Raw genomic sequence first — 23,833 nt, 5'->3', positions numbered from 1 at the left:
TGCAAATGTTTTGAATATATTGAGAAACAATCAAAAAGAAAAATATATATATATCGAAAATAATGCATAGAATTGCCACATTTGAAGACAAAGCATCATGATTCAACATAGATGTCCACTAATTGAATCACCAATTTTATTATGTCCCAAAGTGTCTACAACTCTATTCAACAATCTGCCCAAATGACTGAAAAACAAACAATCCCATTAAAGTCCCCAAGGAACTAACACAAGACCAGAAAGCCGGTGGTCAATAAAACTCCGAACTACAGCAACATAAAGTTCATCTGGTGTTGGAGAAATCCACAGGAGGCTTTGCTGAAGACCCGGATTCACTTTATCAGAGTTCCATGGGTTTATGGATATGTTGGTGGACTATCCTGCTGTACAGCTCATTGTTGATTCCTGATATAATCGGTTGGTAACACATTTTCGCAATTGTTAACGCCAAAAAAATTCTTCCGGCTTTCCTCCTCAAATCGCACGAAAGCGTCCTCTCATTCTGCATGAGCACTTGCCTAAATCAGTTCCATCCTGACCACAAGACCAGATTACAAAACCTGTTCCAGCTTTTGACGCAACAATAATATACCGCAATAATCTTTTAAAAGTTAATTATTTATAGAAAACATGGGCATCAAAATGCAACATGCCAAAAGATGAGATCTGTAGGGGAAAAAAATCTATGCCAAAGCATCTCCAGTGGAATAGATAGATGGTCCTACATTATTCCTCAAATTCAATATCTCAATAGATAAAATAACATTCACTATCCTTTCTCCCCAAGAAAGCACAAAAATAAAGAACACAAATATTTGCCCATAGAAGGCTATGACTCGAACTCAAAACCCGAGTACAAATTACACATTTTAAAAACAGTGAAACGTTCACTAAATGTGTTATGAACCAAGACATGAAACAACTTGTCAAATCAAGTTGTGCAGTGCTAAGATATCCCAATACAAGAGAAGTAATTCAAGTGAAACTGAGAGCAGACTCAAAAAATTAATATCTCAGCAAATGTGATACCGACGACCTATTTAAGAAGCTCAATAATAAAATGTTGTATACTAGCTGTAATCTTGCAAATAAAAAAGGAATAAATCTGAATGACACAATGGTCTGGTGAGTCCTTCAGACTGAAAATAAAAATGACAAAAACCAATTGCCTTGTGTTCTTCTAAACATCTGAACAAAATACAAAATACACAGAGAACATAAAATATCAATTTTTTTCTGCCTGAAGAATCTAAAGACCAATTGAAGCAATTCTCACATAGGCCAACTGTTAAGTTACGGCAAAGAAGATTTTCGTTTATAATATGCCATGATGGAAGAGTTTACCTATCATGCATAATCAGTACTGTACTCGAGATTAAACAGCATGTTTCGACGTTTCTCTGAGCCCAATATGATGTTGAACTTTTTGGCCAAGAACTCCACCTTGTCGTTACTCTCACGGTCCATCTCTCGAATACATCGCCTTCTGACCTTTTTTAGTGTTTCCTTTGATGGTACATATCCAACATTTACCTGCCGATGCGGTTTGTTATATCATTAATGAGCTTTATTGCGAAAATTAACTAATCTAAAATGCAGAAACAATAGCCAACTAATTAATTGCAGAAAGGACGAGTACCATCTCGTCTATCACAGAGAGAGCGGCCTTTGGATCTCGTTTGATGAGATGAGCATCAACAAGCAGAGAATACGTCATTGCATTCGGTGTCACACCCTTACTAATTAAATGCTCAAATACACTTGAAGCTTCAATTGTCTGCCACAAGAAAAGAAATTTCACTGGCGCTACAGAACTATGTCACACAGTATTAAACATGCAATTTTGAAAGTGTACATTAAGGTTTGTGTTTCTTTGCAAATCAGATGCATATGCAATATTGACAATGCATCATGTAGTATTGCAACATGAGAACGTGGTCCCCGAATAATACATGCTCCAGCCCCTTTATCAGCCCCCACAACAAAAATCAGTCCCAAGAACCCAAAATAACAGTTACTAAAATGTTACAAGCTAACAGATTTCTGGGACGTGCAGACCATGGGCAGGGTTACCTCAGGCATTGTCATTGGGGACTCCATGATGCAGCCAGCAGAATGGCAAGATGAAGGGGCGAGCTTGCCCATTACATGGATATGTGTATATAAATATGGATTAGGGAGAAGGGGAAGGGGGGAAAAGCATCACTATCCACCTTATTGAGCTTCCCAAATGCATGCATCAGAGAATTGTATGAATGGATATCAGGCATCAGATCGAAACTGGAACCAATTGCATTAAAAGTTTGGTAGGCCCGATCAACATCCCATATATTGGCACAACCTAGAATTACACAATTCAGTGCAGCAACAGACGTGTAAGGACGATCAGCTTGCCTCAAGTTTTCCAGTTGATAGTAGACCTGGGAAAAAAATTTAAGAACACAAATGTCACAGTCCAAAATAGAATAACAAAAAGAAGCTTTACCAAGTACCCATTCGAGAAACATCAATTATACATTCTATTGATTCCTCGAGCCTGTCAGATAACAGTATAACACTCAAAAAGAAATACAAAGAGTTATGGGGAATAAATGAGTGCTACATGCATGTCTCTAGCAACATTTAAATTATTTCTTAATAGATCCACTCGTTAAAGAAGTTGAAAATATTTTTAGGCCTTCCCTCCACATAGAAAACAAAAAATCATTACCTAATGTTGATCCTTGTTAGACTTTGTTAGTCAAGGGTGCTGATAGCGGTAAATTAGTACAAACTTAAAATTTTGAATTATTACCTAACTCTATATATTCTCCATACAAAGAGTTATGGGGAATATATGAGTGCTACATGCATGTCTCTAGCAACATTTAAATTATTTCTTAATAGATCCACTCTTTAAAGAAGATGAAAATATTTTTTGGACCGCCCTCAAACTCGAATCCACATTCACATGCTCAAGTAGCCGAGATTTTATTAAAAATAAAAAGTTGGGAGAAGAGGGCTTGTATTTGTTATAGTTCTACTCCTGAATAATCTAATGCGCAACAAAGAACTGCAAAGAAAAATAAAAGAGAACAAATACTAACCTATTAGTTCTTTTACATAAATTCAAGTAATATAAAACAGGCCAAAGCAACAAAACAAAAAGTTGCAATCTGGGATGTCAATGGTGTGGTTAAAGGCCAGGCCCCCCCACTCCAACCCCACCTCACCAACAGAGGCCCCGTCCCTGTCCCCAAACTAGAGACGGATTTACGATACTCCCATACCCAACCCCAAAATAGCTAAATCAGTCACCGCCATCCCATAAATATAAGCATTTAAATCAGTTTTTGTGGCATAAATGGCGAAGACCATTAACAAAACGAAGGAAAATTCAGCGAGTTTTTTACCATAACCATCCTAAATGAATGAGTTAAGACATCATAACAACTATACCACACTAGCCGCTCTAGAACCATACTCACAGAAAACATTTGGACAGAAGAAGAGGAAAATACAAGTTGACTGCTTATTTGTTTTCCATCAGGAGGCACCCATCAAAAACCTGAGGAGGGCGATCAAATGATTTGTTATAGGGAAAAATAAGGACATAATAAAACCCTTAAAAATTAACTAATCTTTTTCCACAAATCTCATAAATCTCAAATATTATACTTCAAAATCACATGAAATAAAAAAATAAAACAAGGAACAAATTTGAGTCAATCTCAAAATGATACCAAAAAGCCCATAAAAATCATAGACAAAGTAAATTATAGGCGCAAAATGATATGAAAAAAAAAATATATATATATATATATATAGACACACACAAAGATTTCAAAAAACATAACAGATCTGAGATTTTTTTTAAAAATTAAAAAATAAATAAATAAAACTTCATATCAAGAATATTATATTACAAGGAAAAGAATAAAGAAACAGTCAACTAAATCTAGATGGACCAGCTTCGGTGATACAATGAACCTATGAAGTAACAGAAGACTTTGGTGACAGCTATGGCAATAAAATGCCTTTGTGAGACTAATTTGAGACAAGATGAGTGTGCCGAGTCTGGAGTGAGTGAGCATGTACATTAAAAAATTGTAAACTTGTCTGTTATGGTAATTGAGGTATATTTAACTTCATGAGGGCAAACAAATAGTTGGGACAGAGCTGGAGTAAGTCACTCTGATCCTAATGTCGTCTTGACCATGGGTGGGATGGATACATTCTGTACCGCAAATACGCCCCTACTCTCTTTCAATTACTTGTTAAATCCATCACAATAAAAGGGTACATTGGGGTGGGGTGGGCAGACACTCAAAAAATCCAGGTGCATTGCCATCCCAAATTGCAATAACATAGCAAACTAATAGATGACTCAGTATCAGTCAACAGTATATGATTGGTAAATAGAAAGACATACTGAATCCAAAGTCACAAAGCCATTCTTGGTGCACGCCACAACAAGTGGATACAACGAGGAAAATGGAGAGAATAGATCCTCTTCAGCTTCTTTAGTAGAATTCGCATAGGTGGTCTCAAATTCGTGCAGTGTACTAAAAGCCATTTTCAGATTCCCCAGCGAAGCATAAGCAGATATCTTTGCGAGGTAAGATTCTGCATTAGGCTTCTTTTGACGCAATGAGCGCTTTAGTATTTCCCATGATCCTTCCAAGAGTTTGGAATTGTATGTCCTAGAGGCAGTTCCGAGCAGAGACACAACCAGCCCCTCATCCACAGAGAGCATTACAAGGGGCCTCGCCTTCTCACCCCGATTAATCCATTTAGCCAGGAATTCCAGTGCATAAAAAGCTAATTCACCATTATCCTCCTGCACTGCAACATCTGCAATATTGATGCATAAGTTCCAAGGGGGACTAAGGGCTTTGTTCTGTTCCATTTCCTGATAACACCCAGAATAACAAAGTCACATAAAAATGTACTCGTAAGGTGCATTACCTCAAATAGAAATTTCAACAATTAACCACAGCAGATATACCTTGCATCTCTCTATAATTGAAACCAAAGTATCCAGCCTCCCCATTCTGACACAGCTCTGCGCACATTTGTTAAACACATTCACCGATAGCATCTGCCCAGATTTTAAATTCAAGTCTGTATATTTTAGGGCAGTATCAATCTGGTGTGTTAAAAACAGCAATCCTATAACCAAGTCATATGACTCATCATCAGGCTGTGATTCTCTTCCTGTCTGCAACATCCTGATAACAATAAAGTAAAGATCCATCCAACAAACAGTCAACATATGCATGACAATCATATTATTTCCAAAAAAATGTAGGTAGGGAGGGAAAAAAAACTTTTTGCGGTAATATAGACTAATATTATAGGTTTACACAAGAAACTGCCGAATGGGAACATAACCATCTTCTACACCCCAACCCCACTAAAGGGGAATAATATGAGGCACAAGTGTTCCGAAAGAAAAATTGGATACATCGGTAGTTCAACCGTTTCCCATATACTGTGTCTGAGAATTGGGGATATAACAAGCAGAAAGATACATACACCCAAAACTCATTATTCATGCAACAAATAATACAATACAATCTCAAATTTATATAAGGAAAAGGAAAGGGAAAAGAATAATCATGATTATTATTTATAAATATCCCAGACAACAAAATGCAGCTTTCTTTGCATTATATAAAAGAGATTTGCTTCAATTTGTATGACTTGTACTAGGACCAGTTTCGATTTGCTTCATCCCTACTCCTGTAGGCCAAAAACCACTAATACACCAGTTTATCCTGCACTGAATTTAGAGTAATAACATGGATATCAAACATGAACAATCCATTAGATGCTTGAGCTCTGACCAAGGACGTTACTCAATCAACATAAGTGGTTCATCAAGCGGGGCGATTTATTGAATGGACAGATTGCATATAAAGCAAAACAAATATGATGATCATCCAATTAAGGCCACAACAACAAAAACGCAAAGAAAATTGGGTGACTTACGTCCAAGTATTTAGTGCTATCCCTATGAAACTACAAATTCCTATATTTGTATTTTTTCAATAAGAAAAATACCACTAAGGAATGCTAAAGGGCGAAAACGAAATATACATGAAACATATAAAGAAACCACAACCATTCAATTTCTCTATACAGAACACATCGCCTAAATAGTCTCAACGGAAATATAAGAGAACTAATCTCTCCCCCAAAAAACATAAAGACGTAATTCAACATCTCATGCTTGAAACTTTGAAGTCAAAAGTGGCTGTCATCCACCAAAAGTGGACCTATTTTTCTACATCCAGAGAGACCACCACCAAAGCCATAACGATGCAGTTCTCCCCACTGGCCTCCCTCTCCCAAACCCTAGCCCCCAGCCTAGATTCAAACACCACAAACAGTGATCTTAACATACATAACCCACTAAACACCAAACAAAGATAAAGGAATAGATCTTAAATTTCTAGTTACCGGATAATGCAATAGATGACAAATCACTTGGGAAAAAAACAAAGCACAACCACAATGTAACAATACAGAAAGAAATACAACACAGATTTTTTCGTGGTTCGACAATATCATCTACGTCCATGGCTCACACTGGTTTCACTATTTTTCAGAAATGGAGGAATAGAGTGATATGATTACAAGACCTCTCACTCACCCAGACGAATGTGTAGCCAACAATAAAATAAATAGTGTACGTACTAGGGTTACATGACAATCACCGTAATACCCTTCGTACCTAAAATGCAAAATTATTTCACCCATTTTAATTTCCCAAATAAAATGGCTCAGGGCTCCACCCCAATCGATCAGGCTTCTCAAAATACCTTCCAAAGATTTAGCCATATACTCGCCACTAGACACCTTGTGGTAGGAAATCATCATGGAATTGCCACTCCTCAAAAACATCTAGCTAAGACCATCATTCATGCCACAAATGAGATAAGGATAATAAAAGACATTAAAAAATAAATAAATAAATAAAATCAAATCTGTTTGGGATCAGGGTAGAAGTAAAGGGCCAAGGGTGGACCGGTTTAGAGTGGTTTCGAAAGGTTGCAGGCCTAGTGCTGCATTTAAAACATGCATAATTTTGCAGGATTCAATTCCAACATTGTTTAACATGTAGAAGAAGGGTTTACAACTCACATCAATATGTCATTGCTGCTATGGCGAACTTAGATAGTGTGGACCATTTGTTTTGTAATTGCTCTTTTGCTAGAGAAGATTTTTCATCTCATGAATGCTGCTGGTCCTCAACTTATTAATGTGCTTCAGCTGGTGAAATGGTTGTTATAGATCATACTGGTGGTTCTTCTATGAAATCTAAATTCCTGCAATGCCTTATGCCTACTGGTTTTTGGGCTATTTGGAGGGAAAGAAATGCTGCTTTGCATGATGTGATTAGGAAATCCTCTCAAGAGATGGCTTTGTCTAGCTTTTTTTTGGATAAATAGATGGCTTTATCTAGCTTATGGGAGTGTTTGCAGCTCCTTGGCTTGAATTTGCAAGATTTCAACTGTCTAGACTTTTCATAATGTATTTGCTGTTTCTGTCAGTTGTATTTTTCTGTTCATGTGATTTGGCTATCTATTGGAAGTGGTTATATTCCATAGTGGCCTTTATTTTCATGGGACTATGCCCTCATTAATCTTGTACTCCCTTGAGTTCTTTCTTTACAAATCACAAGCATTTAGGGAGAAAAAAAAACGCATACCAAGCCAGTTCCCAACATTGCAATGGCCATTGTACAAACAACGCATGCTAGCATAAATTATGGCTGTGCTAATCCATCTTATAATATTTTTCATTTCGGCTGACAAGTTTGGGATGCTGAACAACACCCCAATGGAAATTCTACACTTCAACTGGACCACTCCAAATTTAAGAATAGTTTTCCCTTCAATCTCTACCACCTTATTGTGAGTTATCAACTCAAGGCATTGGGTGCTTGTTAGTGTCTTGATCAGCAATTTTCATTTCTCCACTATACCTCTTCATTATTCATAATAATAATCATCCTTGCCTTTATCCCATATGTATGGGGTCGGCCACATGAATTCTCTTTGTTCATTCTTTCCTATCATACACCGTCTTCCTTTTAATTTAATTTTTTTTAATTGTTTTTAATTATTTAATCCCACATAAGGTTTGGTCAGTCTTTTTGTCATTTTCCCAGGCAAACAACTTTTCCTCGTTTAACTGGTTCATCATCAAGTCTGCATTGAATATAACCATACCACCTAAGTCTACTTTCCATAATTTTATCATTTATAGGCACTATATTTAATGTTTCTCTCACACGTTCATTATTTATCTTATCTCCTCTAGTTATTCCTATCATCCAATGTAACATCCTCATATCCACAACATGAACATGTATTTGTGTCTTTTTAATGCCCGACACATTGCTCCATACAACATTATTATTGCACCTAATTTTCTAAATGTTAATTTTTCAATTTATCTTCTACATATAATTGTGCTAATATAATTGCATCTTTTCATGGTTCTAAATTCTAAAATTGCGTCCCAACACTATTCTGATAATTTGAAATTAATTATAAATAATGCAATCTTCTTCCTGAATGTGACAGGTAAATACAATCAATTAATCCCAGGTGAACGCCTAATCTAATTGAAAATTGACTTGTCTGATATATTGCTCTCATTTAAGTAATAATCCAATCATGCATGTCATCAATATGTCAACATCTATTCAACATCCCATTATTTCCTAAAATCCTTAATGGCATTCAATTAAGACCTATGAAAAATTCATGAGTGACATTTTGATTCCAACCATGAACCACCCCCAAAAACAAAAGGGAGGGGAGAGGAAGAATTGATATCTTCTTTTTTTTTTTTTTTTTTTTTTGGGGGATAAGTAAAGATATATTAACAAACGCGCTCAGCGGGGAGTGAACCCTTAACAAAACAAATAAAACAAAAACGCAGGCGCGTCAATACAACGATAAATTGTCAACAAAATCCAAAAAACTATCTACAGATGGGCAATTCTTCCCATTAACCCAAGAATAAAGAGAGTGCAAAATATTCGCCTTGATAACCCACACCGACGATTCCTGTCCTTCGGAAGATCTCCTATTCCTCTCGTGCCACAACCCCCACCAAATACAAAGAGGTGCAACCCTCCACGCCTTCCTAACCCGACTTTCCACTGTACTCCCTCTCCAAGCTTCTAACATATCCATCGTGTTACTTGACACTACCCATTCCACCCCAAAAACATTCAGCATCAGACTCCAAACATCCGCTGTCACCCTACAATGCAACAAGAGATGATTAACTGATTCACCCACCTTCTTACACATGCAACACCAATTAACTGTTATTTGGTGTCTTTTTCTGAGATTATCCAAAGTAAGAATGCTGCCAAGCGCTGCTGTCCACGTGAAAAAAGCCACCATTATTGGAGTTGAAGTCCTCCAAACAACCTTCCAAGAAAATCCATTGCTCATCAAATTCGTAAGACTTTTATAAAACAGCCTCACCTTAAACACCCCTCTAGAATCCCCCTTCCACACCATCTCATCCCTTCCTTCCCCCTCCACCACTTGACTATAAATTAATCCCATTAATTCGGTAAACTCTAACAACTCCCATTAATTCGGTAAACTCTAACAACTCCCAATCATTAAAATTTCTGCAAAATCTCACATCCCAACTAACTCTCCCATTCTCTAACCTAAAATAATCTGCCACCACCGCATGCTTCACCTCAACCATCCTATAAAGTCTAGGAAACCTACAAGCCAACGCCACATCCCCACACCAAACATCCGTCCAAAACCTCACAAAACTACCATCCCTAACTCGAAACCGTATCCGCTTAGAGAATTCGTCCCACCCCCTCCTAATACCTTTCCATGATCCCATACCTGCTGATGCATTCACACCTCTGGACACCCAACCTCCCTCCTCTTCCCCAAACCGGCAAGCAATAACACGCCTCCAAAACACGGACCTTTCGCATCCAAATCTCCATAACCATTTCCCTAACAGAGCTTTATTAAACATTTCCAACCTGCCCAATCCCAAGCCTCCTCTTTGAATCAGGGTGCACACTTTCTCCCAATTCACAAGGTGGTACTTAAACTCATCCCCTACAACCCCCACAAAAAGTTCCCCTAAATCTTATTAAGTCTACCAATCACTGCTTTAGGGATTGGAAACAAAGACACAAAATATGTAGGAAGGTTAGCTAAGGTACTCTTCAGCAATGTAAGTTTACCCCCTTTTGACAAATATTGCTTCTTCTACTCAGATAACCTCTTTTGAAAACGTTCCACCACTGGATCCCACACAACAACTCTCCTCAAGGAAGCACCCAATGGCAGCCCCAATTAAGAAATAGGAAAAACCTCCACTCCACAACCCAAAATATCTGTCAACTCACGAATATGTCCCACATCCCCTACTGGAACAATCACACTCTTTCCAATATTAATCTTCAACCCTGAAACCACTTGAAAATAGGCCAAAACACACCTAAAGTGTCTCACTTGAGTCACACTAGCATCCCAAAACACAATGGCGCCATAGCAAACAGCAAGTGAGATGTACAAATCTGATTTGGTGCACAGCCCACTGTAAAACCTTGAATAAAGCCCAGAACCTCTACCCTTTTCATGAGTCTACTAAAGGCTTCCATTACAATAATGAATAGAAAAGGACATCTTCTTATCTTTGGAATTTTCAAATCAGTCATCTAGAATTAATTGGGGGAAAAAATGATAACCAAATCATCATCATCCTTGCCTTAATCCCATATGAATGGAGTCGGCCACATAAATTATTTCTCTCCATTCTTTCCTATTACATGTCATTTCCCCTTCCATGTTTAAATTTTTAAAGTCATGTTTAATAACTCCGTCCCATGTTATTTTTGGTCGCCCTCGCCGTCTCTTACCTTCTATTAAGACTAGTCTTCCCCGCTTAACCGGCATGTCTCTAGGTCTCTAGTATATGTGTCCAAGACTCCAAACCATCTAAGTCTACTCTCTCTAATTTTCAACAGATGCTACACCTAGTTCTTCTCACTCTTTCATTAGTGACCTTATCTCTCCTAGTCACATAATATTCCACTAGCTTGCCTCCACTTTGTCCAATCCACAACAATTCTACTAGTGATATTGCTACCTATCTCTTCATCATTTTGTATTATCAATCCTAAGTACTGAAAGTGGTTGTTCAAAGTAACTTTTTGGGTTTGAAGTGCTATCATTATAGTATCAAGACCCAATCATGAAGCCAATTAATTGTCTAATATTTGCCCCTCATACTCTATATTTATCACTTCATTGAATTTTGCTCCAATTATTATCCTTCCAAATGCAAGGCAATGAAAACCCACTTTCACAGAACTCGTGACATATACAGAGTGTCACTCCAAATCTACTAACGACTGAAGTACAAAATGTTATACTATTTCTCTACATTTTGATCCAAAAAAAATACAAAAAAAATATATATATAATAATAATAATAACAAAATAAAAAATCACCAATTTTCCACAATTTTTCCATATTGACCAACCCCTCAGCAACCACCCAAACTCTTGCATAAATATCACACACTATAGCTAAGATAAGTAATCTATAATCTTAAAAATGCAATCACAAATCGATAAAACACAAACATCCAAGAAAAGCTAACCGTTGAAGCAATTTTTCGGCGGCAACGCTCTCTCTGGACTCATACATCGCCTTGAGGACCAAATTAAACGACGCAGTGTTGGGCATAATGCCGTAGTTCTCCATTTCCGCCACCAGATCCAACATTTTGGCGGCCGACGCTTTGATCATCAGATTAGCCCTCAGGTATTGATTGTACAAGTTCACGTCAGGCTGATTGGGCTTCCCTTTAGTGTCGAGCCACTTGACCCAGAACTCGAAGAGCTTCTTCATGTCCTTCCATCGCTGCGAAGTCATCCAATCGGCGAAGACATTCGAGATGGTCGGGACGTCTAGGTTTTTCGAGAGGAGTTGGACATGTTCGATGGGCAATTGGTTGATGAACCCTATGGGGATGACTTCCTGAGATAGAGAGGCTGCGGTGTTCGGGACCGGGTTTCGCCAGTCCTTGCTGTAGAGTGGACTGCCTGAGGCTGGGTTGGGTGGCAGTGGTGCTTCTGATTGTGGTGGTGGTGGTGCTGCTGCTGCTTCTGATTGTGGTGGTGGTGCTGCTGCTGCTGCTTCTGATTGTGGTGGTGGTGCTGCTGCTGCTTCTGATTGTGGTGGTGGTGCTGATTGTGGTGGTGGTGGTGCTGCTGCTGCTGCTGCTGCTTCTGATTGTGGTGGTGGTGGTGGTGGTGGTGACTCTGCGAGCTGGGGCTCTTGCCGGAGAAATGTGAAGGTTGTGATGGATTTGATGGAATCGTAACTTAGGTTTTTTATGAACGGTCGGGATCGAGCCAGGATCGCCATGGAAACCATTGATGAGTAGCTCTGTGACTAAGCATCTATTGCCGAGACTGCATTTTGAGAGAGTGTGAGAAATGATAGGGTTTTGGGTGTGTTTTAGGGGGGGTTCGATGTTAATTGTTTGAAGGATATTTTGGTAATTTGAATGAGTGAGTTGCATTTGAGATATTATCTGGAAATGGAGGGGTAACATGGGAATTAAAAGAAGAGGATTGGGGTATGTACCAGATTGGATTGGATTGGATTGGATAGGATAGGATAGAGTCCTCGAGCCCATCATTAAATGGGCTCTCTCATCAGACCAACATGCATTACATCTTTTAAACAAACATGACCATCAGAACCTTTATATTTTGCTTAATTTTATAATTTGCATTTATACTTAATGTTACTCTTACACATTCGTAATTTTTATCCAACCTACCATCTTCCTTTCGTCTACATAAGTGTATTGTATTTAGTTATAGGTATTATGCCTAACGTTCTTCAATATTTATCATTTTTATTCAACCTACCATTTTCGTTTCGGTTACATGAATGTGTTGTATTTGATTATAGGTATTATATCTAATATTCTTCATTATTTATCTTATCTCTTGTAGTAACATAAGTCACATAAAGCGGGAGTGAGAGTGTGAGAGCGGCAGAATTAAGTCATAAGTAGTGAGAATTTAAGCCGGAACGTGAGAGCGACACTTGTCGAGAAGAATTATATGACTTAAGTAGTGACTCCTATGATCCAATCTATCATATTCATTTTCTCTACATGAATTTTGTGTCTTATCAATGAGTATTAGTTCAAATGGTATGAACTCGTCTTTTCAGAACGCATATTGAACTTAAGAGTTAAGCTAAGAATAATATCATTAGAGTTTGTTGGCTTGCACTTTAAAAATAAATAAATAAATAAATGGGTTCTCTCTCCCAACAGAGGTATGTGTGTCGGTTACGGTGTCACGTTACTGACATCTAACATATGAATGATAATATGTGTGTTAAAACTTTTTTTAAGATATCACATACATATGAATGATAATATGTGTTATGGCGTCCTTGCTACTGAAATGCCACATCAACTGCACCCGAAATACCTTATCATTAATATCATCAATCAATCATATACTATCGTATAAGTAACAATATAATTATCTCAATAGAATTAGGAGTAATACTATTTTATTTTTATTTTTCTTTTCATTTAATGTAGTAAAATAATCCGCATTGCTATTAGGTAAAATTAGAAGTATAGTATAAACATTAAATGTTACACCATCTTTTTGAAACTTATTAATGTAAATTTTTTATGTAGATGATCGTTAAGATAGCCGTCAAATCTTAACTCACCATCATAATTAAAATTAAAATACATGTTAGGATTAAAAAATAAAATAAAATAAAAATGTAGTTTAAGTTTTTAGAATAAATTGTGGTCTAATTTCTGCAGTCAAAAGATATCAAAATAATCAAACCAACTCGAATCAAAATGGGTTGCCTGATTAGAATAATTTATGGATCATTTCTCAGTTTGAAAAACAAGTAGTGAAAAGTTTTATTCGCTTATATAATACATTTTATGATCAAAACAATTCAGAATCAAACTGGGCCTCGACTTCACCTTCATATTTTGCAGGCCATTCTGATGGTGATTTTTGAAGATTTATTGGGCCGAGAATAAAAAAAGAAAGGACATGCAAGCACATATGGGCCCAAATACACCATGTTTTGCTGGGTTGATCAGTCATCACCCAATTATATTAACTCAGCAAACATATGCAAGTAGGAGATATCACTTGAAGAATATTTTTGTTTGACTGATCTGAAATAATCTTTGCCTTGGAATAAATGGAAGAAACCGGCAATCACAAATACTATGTTCTATAGGCACTTTCAGCCCAATAAGTCATAGGTGGTGCAATCATGACCCATCAACAAAAATTCCATGAACATATGTTCTATAGGTACATTTTTTTTTTTTTTTTTGGTTTGGTTTTAATCACACGTTCACTTGATTTGAATTTCAATCTTTTATATTGGAATTTGAGGTTAGGGGTGACAAAATTTGGCATGGCCCGCCAACACAATTTAAACACGACACGAGTTAAATAATTTGGGTTGACCTTAAACGAGGTTTGGGTCATTAATCGTGTTGTGTTTAGGTTGAGATGGTTTAACCTATGTAACCATTTACAACGATGGACCCAGAATTTTTTTTGAGTGGGGCACTGTTGAAGAATAAAAATAATTGAAAATAATTTTTCTAAATTAGATAATAAATATAATAATTTAATTTTTTGTGGCTTGTCTAACTCAGATTCTTTGATCTTTTAACCGTGTCCGTGTTTCTAGATTACCATGGATATGGGGCGTGAAGAAACAAGAAAGCCGATTTACTTTACTTTTTTTTTTAATCTAAAACGCAAGAATATATATAGTGGATAATTTTAAAAATTAAGTGGAAATATAAAAGTGTGTGAAAGAGAATCATGAATATGGCGGGCGGTAGAGAGTGAAAAAGAAACGATTATCTTTTGTATCTAACAAATTAATGGGGGCAAGAATGTGAAGTGTGATACTTTTACAAATTGATGGGGTATTTTTTTAATTTTTACAAATTGAGAGGGAGCATTTTCAAAATTTTAACAAAAAGTATAGATAATAATACAAATAAAAAAAAAAAATTAAGCAGGTCCTTGCTTGCTCATTTATACCTATTTAACTCTACATAGCATAAATAAATTTATTTTTAAGTTCCAAAATAACTATCTAGGCTTGTGTTTTATAATTTGGTTGGATTGAAATTTATATTTTTCTAGTATTTATTGTTTGATTGAGTATTATTAATAATTTAATTAATATAATTATTTATTTTAATAAATAGGTCATTAAACAGATTACACGTGTAACCTATTTACTAAATACATCGAGTTAGTGTGAAAAGTTCTTAACACGATTATTAAACAGATCATGTTTGAGTTGAGTTATTTGATAGAATACTCTTCTATTGACACAATACGATTATGACATACGAATACGAATTACCACCACTAATGTCAATCTATAGATAGTGTAGTGCTCTATATATTTTTTTTCTTTTTGATATTTTTCCACTTTCTCACCCATATATATTGACATATAATTTCTTTTAGGCTTTGTTTGGTTGGGTAAAAACAGCTAGAAAAGAAAGGAAAGAGAAAATTTTTAAATTTTGGATAGATAGAAAGAGAAAACTAATAGAAAATTTTGTTTCCATACTTGTCTATTTTCTCTCAAAACTTTTCATACACAAAACACAGGGAAATAATTTTTTTCATGTGAAATGTTAACCTTTTTACTTGACATTCCTATTTTAACCATTAACTTAATCATGAAAAATAATTTCTTCTTTTATTTTTGTACTGGATTTCTAAGAGGCAAGTTCTCTCTAAAACAACTTTTTCTTCGTTTTTTTTTTTTTTTCACAAGTTCATATGTAATTGGCAACAACAAAATACAATCAAATCTCTCTAAAAAAAAAATTAGTATTGCCATCAATACATCTCCATATTTTTTTTAAGTTTCATTTCTCATACACTAATAATTAGTTCTACTTCTGCCTTAGAAAATATTATGAAGTCTTATTTTAAATATAAATAATTATATTATTAAATTTAATAATCCATTATTTTACTATTTCTTTGCTAAAAATAGACATCAACAAATACAAATTTATTTATTTATTAGTATTTAAAATTATAAAGGTAAATTTGGTATCTTCAATCGATTTCTTTTCACTTTTATGCCATCTAAAATAACAAATTAATATTTTTCTACAATTTTCTTAAATAAATTTTCATTCTAATCAAATGCATGCTGGAAAATAATTTTTTTTCTATTCACTTCACTTTTCTTTCATTTTCCATTTTTTATTTTTCTTACTTATTTTCATCTAACCAAACGGAGCCTACGTCTTTCTTAAATATTAAGAAACGAACTCTTTGATAATTTTAGTGGCATAAAAATATTTAATTATGAGCGCTTTTTTATGTGTTAAGTTTAAATTACTTCCAACTTTATTTACATATCCTATCATTCATTTTTCATGTTTGAATGAGCAACTATTGCATGATAAGTCATATGTCTAAAGCTGCAGTTGTGATATAAAAGAAAATGTTGTGTTTAAGATAATACTAAGAAAACTATATGAATGTTAAATTTTTAGAGCTAATTTTTACATGAGATATTAGAGAAAATTAAAAATAATACGGTACTTCTAGTTAAATTATAAATAAACGAATAAATAAAGTAGGTTGGAGGGTGAAATTAGTTGGGTATATTAAAATCCATGAGATAATTTTCTCTAATATAAATATGAAATTAGTGATTTATGTTTTCTTTATAAATATTGAAACTTTTATCATGTGAGTTTATTGTTATTTCCAATACTTATAAGTTATATGGATTTTTTTTAATGTAAATGAAAATTAATATAGTATTTAAGGGTTTACTGTCCTTGGAGTTTGTTTGGTTAGCGTGAAATAGGTAGAAAGGAAAAGAAATTGAATTTTTATTTAAAATTTTTTAATCTATCATTATGTGATATAAGACGTAGCATATGCACAAATTGAAAATGAATTTATTATTATTATTTTTTTAAGGGGATTTCGGAGAAGAAATAGTGAAACTTATAGTTCAGAGGATTGAAGTGCATAATTTACGAACCAGTGGGGGTCGAATCCCTCCTCGTCCCCAACCTGACCAAAAGTAAGGACCATTTCCTGTGGAACACAATACATATGCAAAAACTATGTGTGCATTTTGGTCTTGTAAGGATGGGAGGATTTGGGGGATAAGGAAAGAAAAAAAAAGTACGAACGAGATATCCAGCAACAAGAAGAAGGAAAAGGATTGAATAGAGGAACTTCCGAACATTTGGCAATCTCAGATGTGTCGATATCAATGGTGACTCATTATTTCGATGAATCATTTCTTCAAACAGAAGAAGATTATGTAAACACTTGAAATCTCACTTATCCAATGCTATAATACAGATGATGAGCAAAATGGTGATCCAAAAGCGTATCCATTCAGTTCTTAGTTCAAATGAGAGTTCCAAATAAAAGCTCCTAAACCAACTCCTGAAACCTATTCCGATCATCTTATAGTTCTTCCTCTTTAGGTGAGGAGTTAGAAAAGTGTTAGGCTTAGCTAAGCCGAGTCCAAAGGATAAGAAATGTCATGTTTGGATGGAACGATTTGAGGTAAAAATAAAGGATTGGAAAGATTTGAAGGAAAATGAAAGTGGGTTAATGATACTTTCATAATGCCAAAATTAGTCTTCAAAATTATAACATTGAACCACCTTCAAAATTATAGAAGGAAGGTATAGTAGTACTAATTCGATTGTTATCCTTTCTTTTCTTTTCTCTCATCTATTTTATCATAATACTAAACATTTCCTTTCTTTTCTCTCCCATTTATTCAAACATAAATGTGAATTATTATTATCCTTTCATTTTATTTGTCTTATCTCATAACTAATATTATCTTTACCTTTATTTTCTCTCTTCCGTGTCCAAACGAAGCCTTAGTGGTAGACATTAATTCTTGTAACAATTCATGTGTGTTTGTAAGAGTAGAATCATAGTAAGAAGTAACAATACTACAATGCATCATGCATGTTAGTCCCACGACTCATGAACCAACTGTGTTTTTGTCTTTCGGTGAAAATAAAATTACCATGAAAAAATGACAATAGATTTGAGCATACCTTCCATAAATCAAACAAAACAGATAAAGACACAAAAACATATCCCTATAATGCACTTATTTACAGAAGTAATCAATAGAGGAACAATGTTGGTAAAAATTATTGGTTGTGTGTGTGTAAGAGAGAGAGAGAGAGTCTTTTTTTTTTTGTTGTGTGTAACGGATGAAACACACAATAAGAACGAAAATTTTTATTAGATTCGCCAAAATTAGAGTTATATTCAAAAGTTATAAAAAATTTATCATAATGATGAAAATATCGAGAATTTGAAATGAATAAATACTTTTGTATTAAAGTAATATACTAAGTACAAAAATTATCAAAGACCCTCCAAAAATTTTAGAATAAAACCTTCACGTTGCACACTACCCATCAATGCTGTCCCTAAATCAAACACCAAAGATAAAGACACAAAACCATATCTCTATAATGCTGTTGGTAAAACTTAATGATTGTGTGTGTGTGTGTGGGTGTGAGAGAGAGAGAGAGAGTCTGTCCTTTTTTGGTTGTGGGTGTGTTATATTCTTCTTCTTCTTCTTCTTCTTCCTTTATGTTGGGTCGAAATTTCAAAACCCCAATCAAAGGTTTAGAGACCCATCAAAGAAAGTAATGTAAAAAGCAAGTGCAAAAGTTCATGGAATAATGCCAAGTGTTCTTCCTTTAGACTCCGCCTAAACTGAGTAACTTTTATGTTCGCACACAAAACTAAAGCCACACCTTTTCTCTTTATTCGATTGTGTTCTTTCACTAGGGGGTTATCATTGATGATTAACTTATTAATTATCTCATTATGAGCAGTAATCAGCTAATAACCATACGAAAATTTGAAATATAACCCATTTTAAATTGCCTAGAACCTTCTTTGGGGCCTTTTTCCCTATGTGATTTCAAAAGTGAGTGAAGGGGTTCTAGAGGCTCTGCCTATACCTATTTGTGACTTTCCATTTCTTTCCTTCTTTATTTGGAGTCACAAATGTTATTCATTTTTCTTTGTTAGTCTTGTTAAATACCGTTTGATCCAAACTTACGACTCAACTAGCTACAATCAAGCTATTGAGAGCTAAGCAAATATTCTTGATGTTACGATCGTATATGGCCTTAAAAAATGTCTTATTGGCCTTAAGAAATGTCTTATTTAACTTGTGATCGTGGAGAGTAGAAATAATGTTATTGAAAGGTAAGCAAACATTGCTGATGTTACGATCGTATATGGCCTTAAGAAATGTCTTATTGGCCTTAAGAAATATGTTATTTGACTTGTGATCGTGAAGAGTAGGAATCACTCCGTCATTAATTAGTGCACTTTGATTTTAAATAAGTCATTGATTAATGCATTTTGATTTTAAATAAATGACTCTGCCGAGTCTTGAAATGAGTTGAATATTATGTTACGCAATAAACCAAGAAACATACAAACTAAATACATTTATAAGCAAAAAGTGACCTTCTCGTCATTAATTTTGAAGTACTACAACGATGATAAGCTACAATCTCTTGTTAGGTACAAGTTTAAAGTTTCTAGTTACAACTTACAAGATTCATGGGTTGAGCCTAAAAATAACTGAGTTACAAAGCGTGATAAGTATGACACTTAGGGAAAGTATATAAATGACAAGCAATGAAAGCTTAGAGCTATTGGTTACACTAAAATAAGCATGTAAATGCAAGGAAGAGAAACTAAGAGTGACACATTAAAAAGAAACTAAGTAAATTGATGTCCCCATTGTTGGATTATCACGATGAAGACGATGGTGATGAGACTAATGATAGCATAACATTTATCCAAGTGAGGATATGACTCCGGCCGACATGGACGTTTTGGTTGCGGTTGTGGCAGATGTGATGGCTCGCAGGCGACTCTATCGCGGCCGTTGATAGATGATGATGTGCCCTTCGTTTGAGCCCTAGCCTTGCATCTCTCACGTTTCTGCGACCGCGGACTTCTAGATTCAATTTTACAACCAAACGCTCAATTTGAATGCGAACACCTACATAAACTATGATGTTGTCGTTGTTGAATTAGTTTTGAGTGTGTTTTGTTGACTGAATTTCCTGAATTGATTGGTGCAGTTTTATTGTACAAAGAAAAGGGGCATTTTGAGTAGGAAAGAGAGATCGTGATTCATGGACTAAAAAATCAGATGCAGATGCCTGAAATAAAGGCAAAGCAAAGAAAGTTACACACACTATACCATAGTGCTTTCTCAAGTGACAGCACATTACAAAGATGTATTGAGAGAGAGTTGGAGGAGAGAGGAGATGGAAAGGTTGATGCGTAAAGGATTTGCTTAAGTGTAATATGTAACCACTCATTTTATCATATGATATGATATTATTAACGAGTTCGTACAGTTTTGATTTTACCTCTAAAAAATCTCATACTAATTAAAAATAACACTAGGTGATGTGGGGTTGTACATTCGTAACTCATTCAGTGTAATAGTCTGTCAGTGCCTCGCACCCGCTCACAAGATCGCCACAATCACCTTCCTTGGAGCTCAACGTCCTCGTTGGCTACACTTCCGGCTGGGTCAGACTTTGACACCATATTGTTACAATTCACTCCACCACATGGTATAATATTGTCCACTAAGATCTGAACTCGCACGGTTTTGCTCTTTAATTTTATCTCAAAAGACATATACCAATTAAAAATAACACCACCACATATACCCAGGTGATGTGAAATTGTGCACCCATAACTCATCAGTATAGTAACCTGCCAGTACCTCATACCTGCCCACAAGATTGCCACATAATATATGTGGACAAATTTTTTTTAGATGGATGGACGGTTAAGATTGCCCAAACCACAAATAACATGGTGATGCGGATTACCTAATAATTTCTCTATCTCATGTGACAGCACATTAAAAATAGGACTACTGAAAATCACCCAACTGGGGACCCCTAAAAAATAAACCCAGGTTGGGTTAAGTTCAACCCTGCACATGGGTTTGTGACCGTTTTAAATACCACCCATGACACGTGTAAATACATTCGAATGCATGACAAAAGCCTTTATTGCTTTACTGAGTTACTGTTTCCAATAAAGCCACGATACCCTCGCCCAATTCTTGACAAAGAGATATAAATACATATACTATATATATACAGAAGAGATATTTATAGAAAGAAAAGCAATCACAAATAGACACCCCCACCAGCAGCATCCCACCGTCACTCCATGTTATTTGTCTAGAAATCTCTATTCTCCCCACAGCACCATAATTTCTCTCTCTCTCTCTCTCTCTAAACTCCTCTCTCTCACCCATATTGATTTCAAAGATCAACCAACACTCTTGAAGCACAGTTATACATACACAATCCTGCTGCAACAATGGCTGTTTTTGTAGTGTGTTTATTGCTCTTCTTTGCCATGACTGGTCATTCAAGTGAGCTATTAAGTTTTGTGTTCTCTCAGATTTACTTTTCATGTGTTCTTAGATTTTCAATTTCAATTTTTTTTTTTTTTTAAGGGAAAAATTGAATTCACGTGAGCTGATCTGTTTCTAATTTATGTTTGTTTTTTTTGTTTTTTAGGTGCTACTTATTGCATATGCAAAGATGGACAGAGTGACTCAGTTCTTCAGAAGAGCATAGACTATGCTTGTGGAGCAGGAGCTGATTGTACTCCAATCCAACTAAATGGTGCTTGTTACAACCCTAACACAGTAAAAGATCACTGTAACTATGCTGTTAACAGCTATTTCCAAAAGAAAGGTCAGGCAACCGGAAGCTGTGATTTTTCAGGCACTGCCACCATTTCTCAATCTGCCCCAACTTGTAAGTCCCACCACCCCTAATAAACCATCAATAACAAACCCCATAAATTTTCCATCTTTAATATTGGAAATACTAAATCTTTTTTTTTTCTTTTTCTTTTTTTGATTTGCAGCCCAAACAACTACATGTGTTTATCCTGCAAGTTCCAGGTTTGTTTTTATCTTCTCATCTCTTCATATCTTCACTGGATCTAAATTATGTTTCTTCCTTCTTTTTCAAGTTAGATTTTTTTTTTTTTTTTTTGGCTATGACATAGGGCAAACTTTTTTCCATGATTAATGATAATTTTGTACCAAAATTTTCCTTTGGTGGAGAAGGGTATCTCCCTTTTACCTGAATTTTTATGATGAGGGTGATGAAAGGGAAAGTGAAAAGGGTAGTTTGGTAATTTCATTTTTCTTCTCTTTTTTTGACCTAGCAATGGATTAAAGAGTTACGTGAAGGGGATTCGAACCTAGCAGCATAGGACGGGACACCTAAGACCTACACCTTTTTCACTTAAGCAATGCCACCACACCTACACACTGTCATTATTAAATCACCAATGTCTGCTGCTTGGGTTTAGGGTAAGGATTTTAGGTAGGTAAGAACTTTACTTACAAATTGCAACTACTGACATCTTACTGATAGATATGAAATTATGAATTTGGTTTTTCATGATAAAAAAAAAAAAGCACCAATTTGGTTGACTTTTCAAGTTGGGTTTAAGAATTTTCTGGCAGCAAATAGGAAAAGCAGATCTAACACTCATTTTTAATATCCTCTTACATATATATATTTTCTTACAAGGCCCTATTTTTTCGTATATTACAGCTATGAGGAGAGCTATCGTTATGTTAAAATCTTATTTGTCGGTTTGGCCTTTTTCTCCACACCCAATTTGAGATATTCTGTTTGACATCTGTTTTTTTCTCCATGTTATTGTATTTTTATTACGTTAGTTCCGTCTTTTTTTCTGGAGAGTTCAAACAAACGCACACGCACCCACAATATTGTCCATATTGTAGATAGTTAGATCCATTTGCTTCATAATAATATGGTGGTTCTGTTTTGATACTATTTTGTATTTAATTATGGCTTGAGGCTGACACTGTTCTTGTTATTCTCATTTCTTCAGCGGTACAACCCCAACACCCACCACCCCATCAACAACACCACCGTCAACCACCACACCGCCATCAACCACCACCCCAACAACACCACCACCGACAACTACCACCCCGACAACAACGCCACCGACAACTACCACCCCGACACCACCTTCAACCACGACTCCATCCACAACCACACCCTCGACTACAACTCCAGGCACCACTCCGACTTTCGGCCTGGCTCCTTCCGGAACCGGCATCACCAGCACAGACAGTGGCAGCGTGACCATCCATCAGAAGACTAACAACTTGTTTTGCTCTTTGGCTCTAACCCTTTTGTTGTCAGGCCTCGTGTTTTTGAGGGCTTGAAGATACTCTGAAGATAATGGATGGGGGTTGGATTGTGGATGATTTTCTGCCCACTACAGTGGGGTTAGCAGGGAATCATCTGGACAGAAGTCCAACTAGGGTTTATTGTTTTTCTTAAAGGCTGGGAATTTGATTCCTTTTAGATGGTGACATATAATAGCTACTACTGGGGTAGAATCTATTTACTTCTTTTAGATTTATCCTATTGTATATCTACATATTAGTGGGAGAGAATATTTTTTTGTTTTATTGAAAATTTGCTACCCCCCTTCTATGACTTGGTGGTTTCTCTCAAATTCTTTTGTGTGTGTGTGTGTGTGAGAGAGAGAGAGAGAGAGTTCCAAATAATACAGGGGCCTAGCTAGTTTTCATTTTACAACTAATAATACGGTGAGAAACTAGGTTTCTTGATTGT

The 23,833-nt window shown here is 35.6% G+C and overlaps 2 protein-coding genes across 3 annotated transcripts; one reads left to right on the top strand and one right to left on the bottom strand.

The window, feature by feature from the left end:
• Positions 1-112: 112 nt before the first annotated feature.
• LOC132294796 (pentatricopeptide repeat-containing protein At1g26460, mitochondrial) lies at positions 113-12,514 on the bottom strand. 2 transcript variants are annotated; one of them, XM_059792791.1, is made up of 7 exons: positions 11,660-12,514; positions 4,988-5,210; positions 4,412-4,891; positions 2,214-2,420; positions 1,640-1,777; positions 1,345-1,533; positions 113-534 (listed from the first exon to the last, which is right to left on the bottom strand). In XM_059792791.1, exons 1-6 carry the CDS (start codon positions 12,436-12,438, stop codon positions 1,348-1,350), a joined length of 2,013 nt encoding a protein of 670 aa, XP_059648774.1. In that variant the 5' UTR covers positions 12,439-12,514; the 3' UTR covers positions 113-534; positions 1,345-1,347. The 2 variants fall into 2 exon arrangements, with proteins under 2 accessions (XP_059648774.1, XP_059648773.1); XM_059792790.1 differs by having other exon boundaries at positions 113-502; positions 11,660-12,513.
• Positions 12,515-21,291: 8,777 nt separating this feature from the next.
• LOC132294795 (PLASMODESMATA CALLOSE-BINDING PROTEIN 3-like) lies at positions 21,292-23,695 on the top strand. Its single transcript, XM_059792789.1, has 4 exons — positions 21,292-21,567; positions 21,716-21,958; positions 22,071-22,107; positions 23,076-23,695. Exons 1-4 carry the CDS (start codon positions 21,513-21,515, stop codon positions 23,416-23,418), a joined length of 678 nt encoding a protein of 225 aa, XP_059648772.1. The 5' UTR covers positions 21,292-21,512; the 3' UTR covers positions 23,419-23,695.
• Positions 23,696-23,833: the final 138 nt, after the last annotated feature.

This window comes from Cornus florida, unplaced genomic scaffold (genome assembly GCF_030987335.1).
Source record: "Cornus florida cultivar Cherokee Brave unplaced genomic scaffold, ASM3098733v1 CherokeeBrave_3.0.0_Hap2_Chr02, whole genome shotgun sequence".
In the NCBI taxonomy this organism is placed as follows: Eukaryota; Viridiplantae; Streptophyta; class Magnoliopsida; order Cornales; family Cornaceae; genus Cornus; species Cornus florida.
Note: the sequence above shows the minus strand (reverse complement) of the source record. Positions and strands in the feature narration are given on the sequence as shown.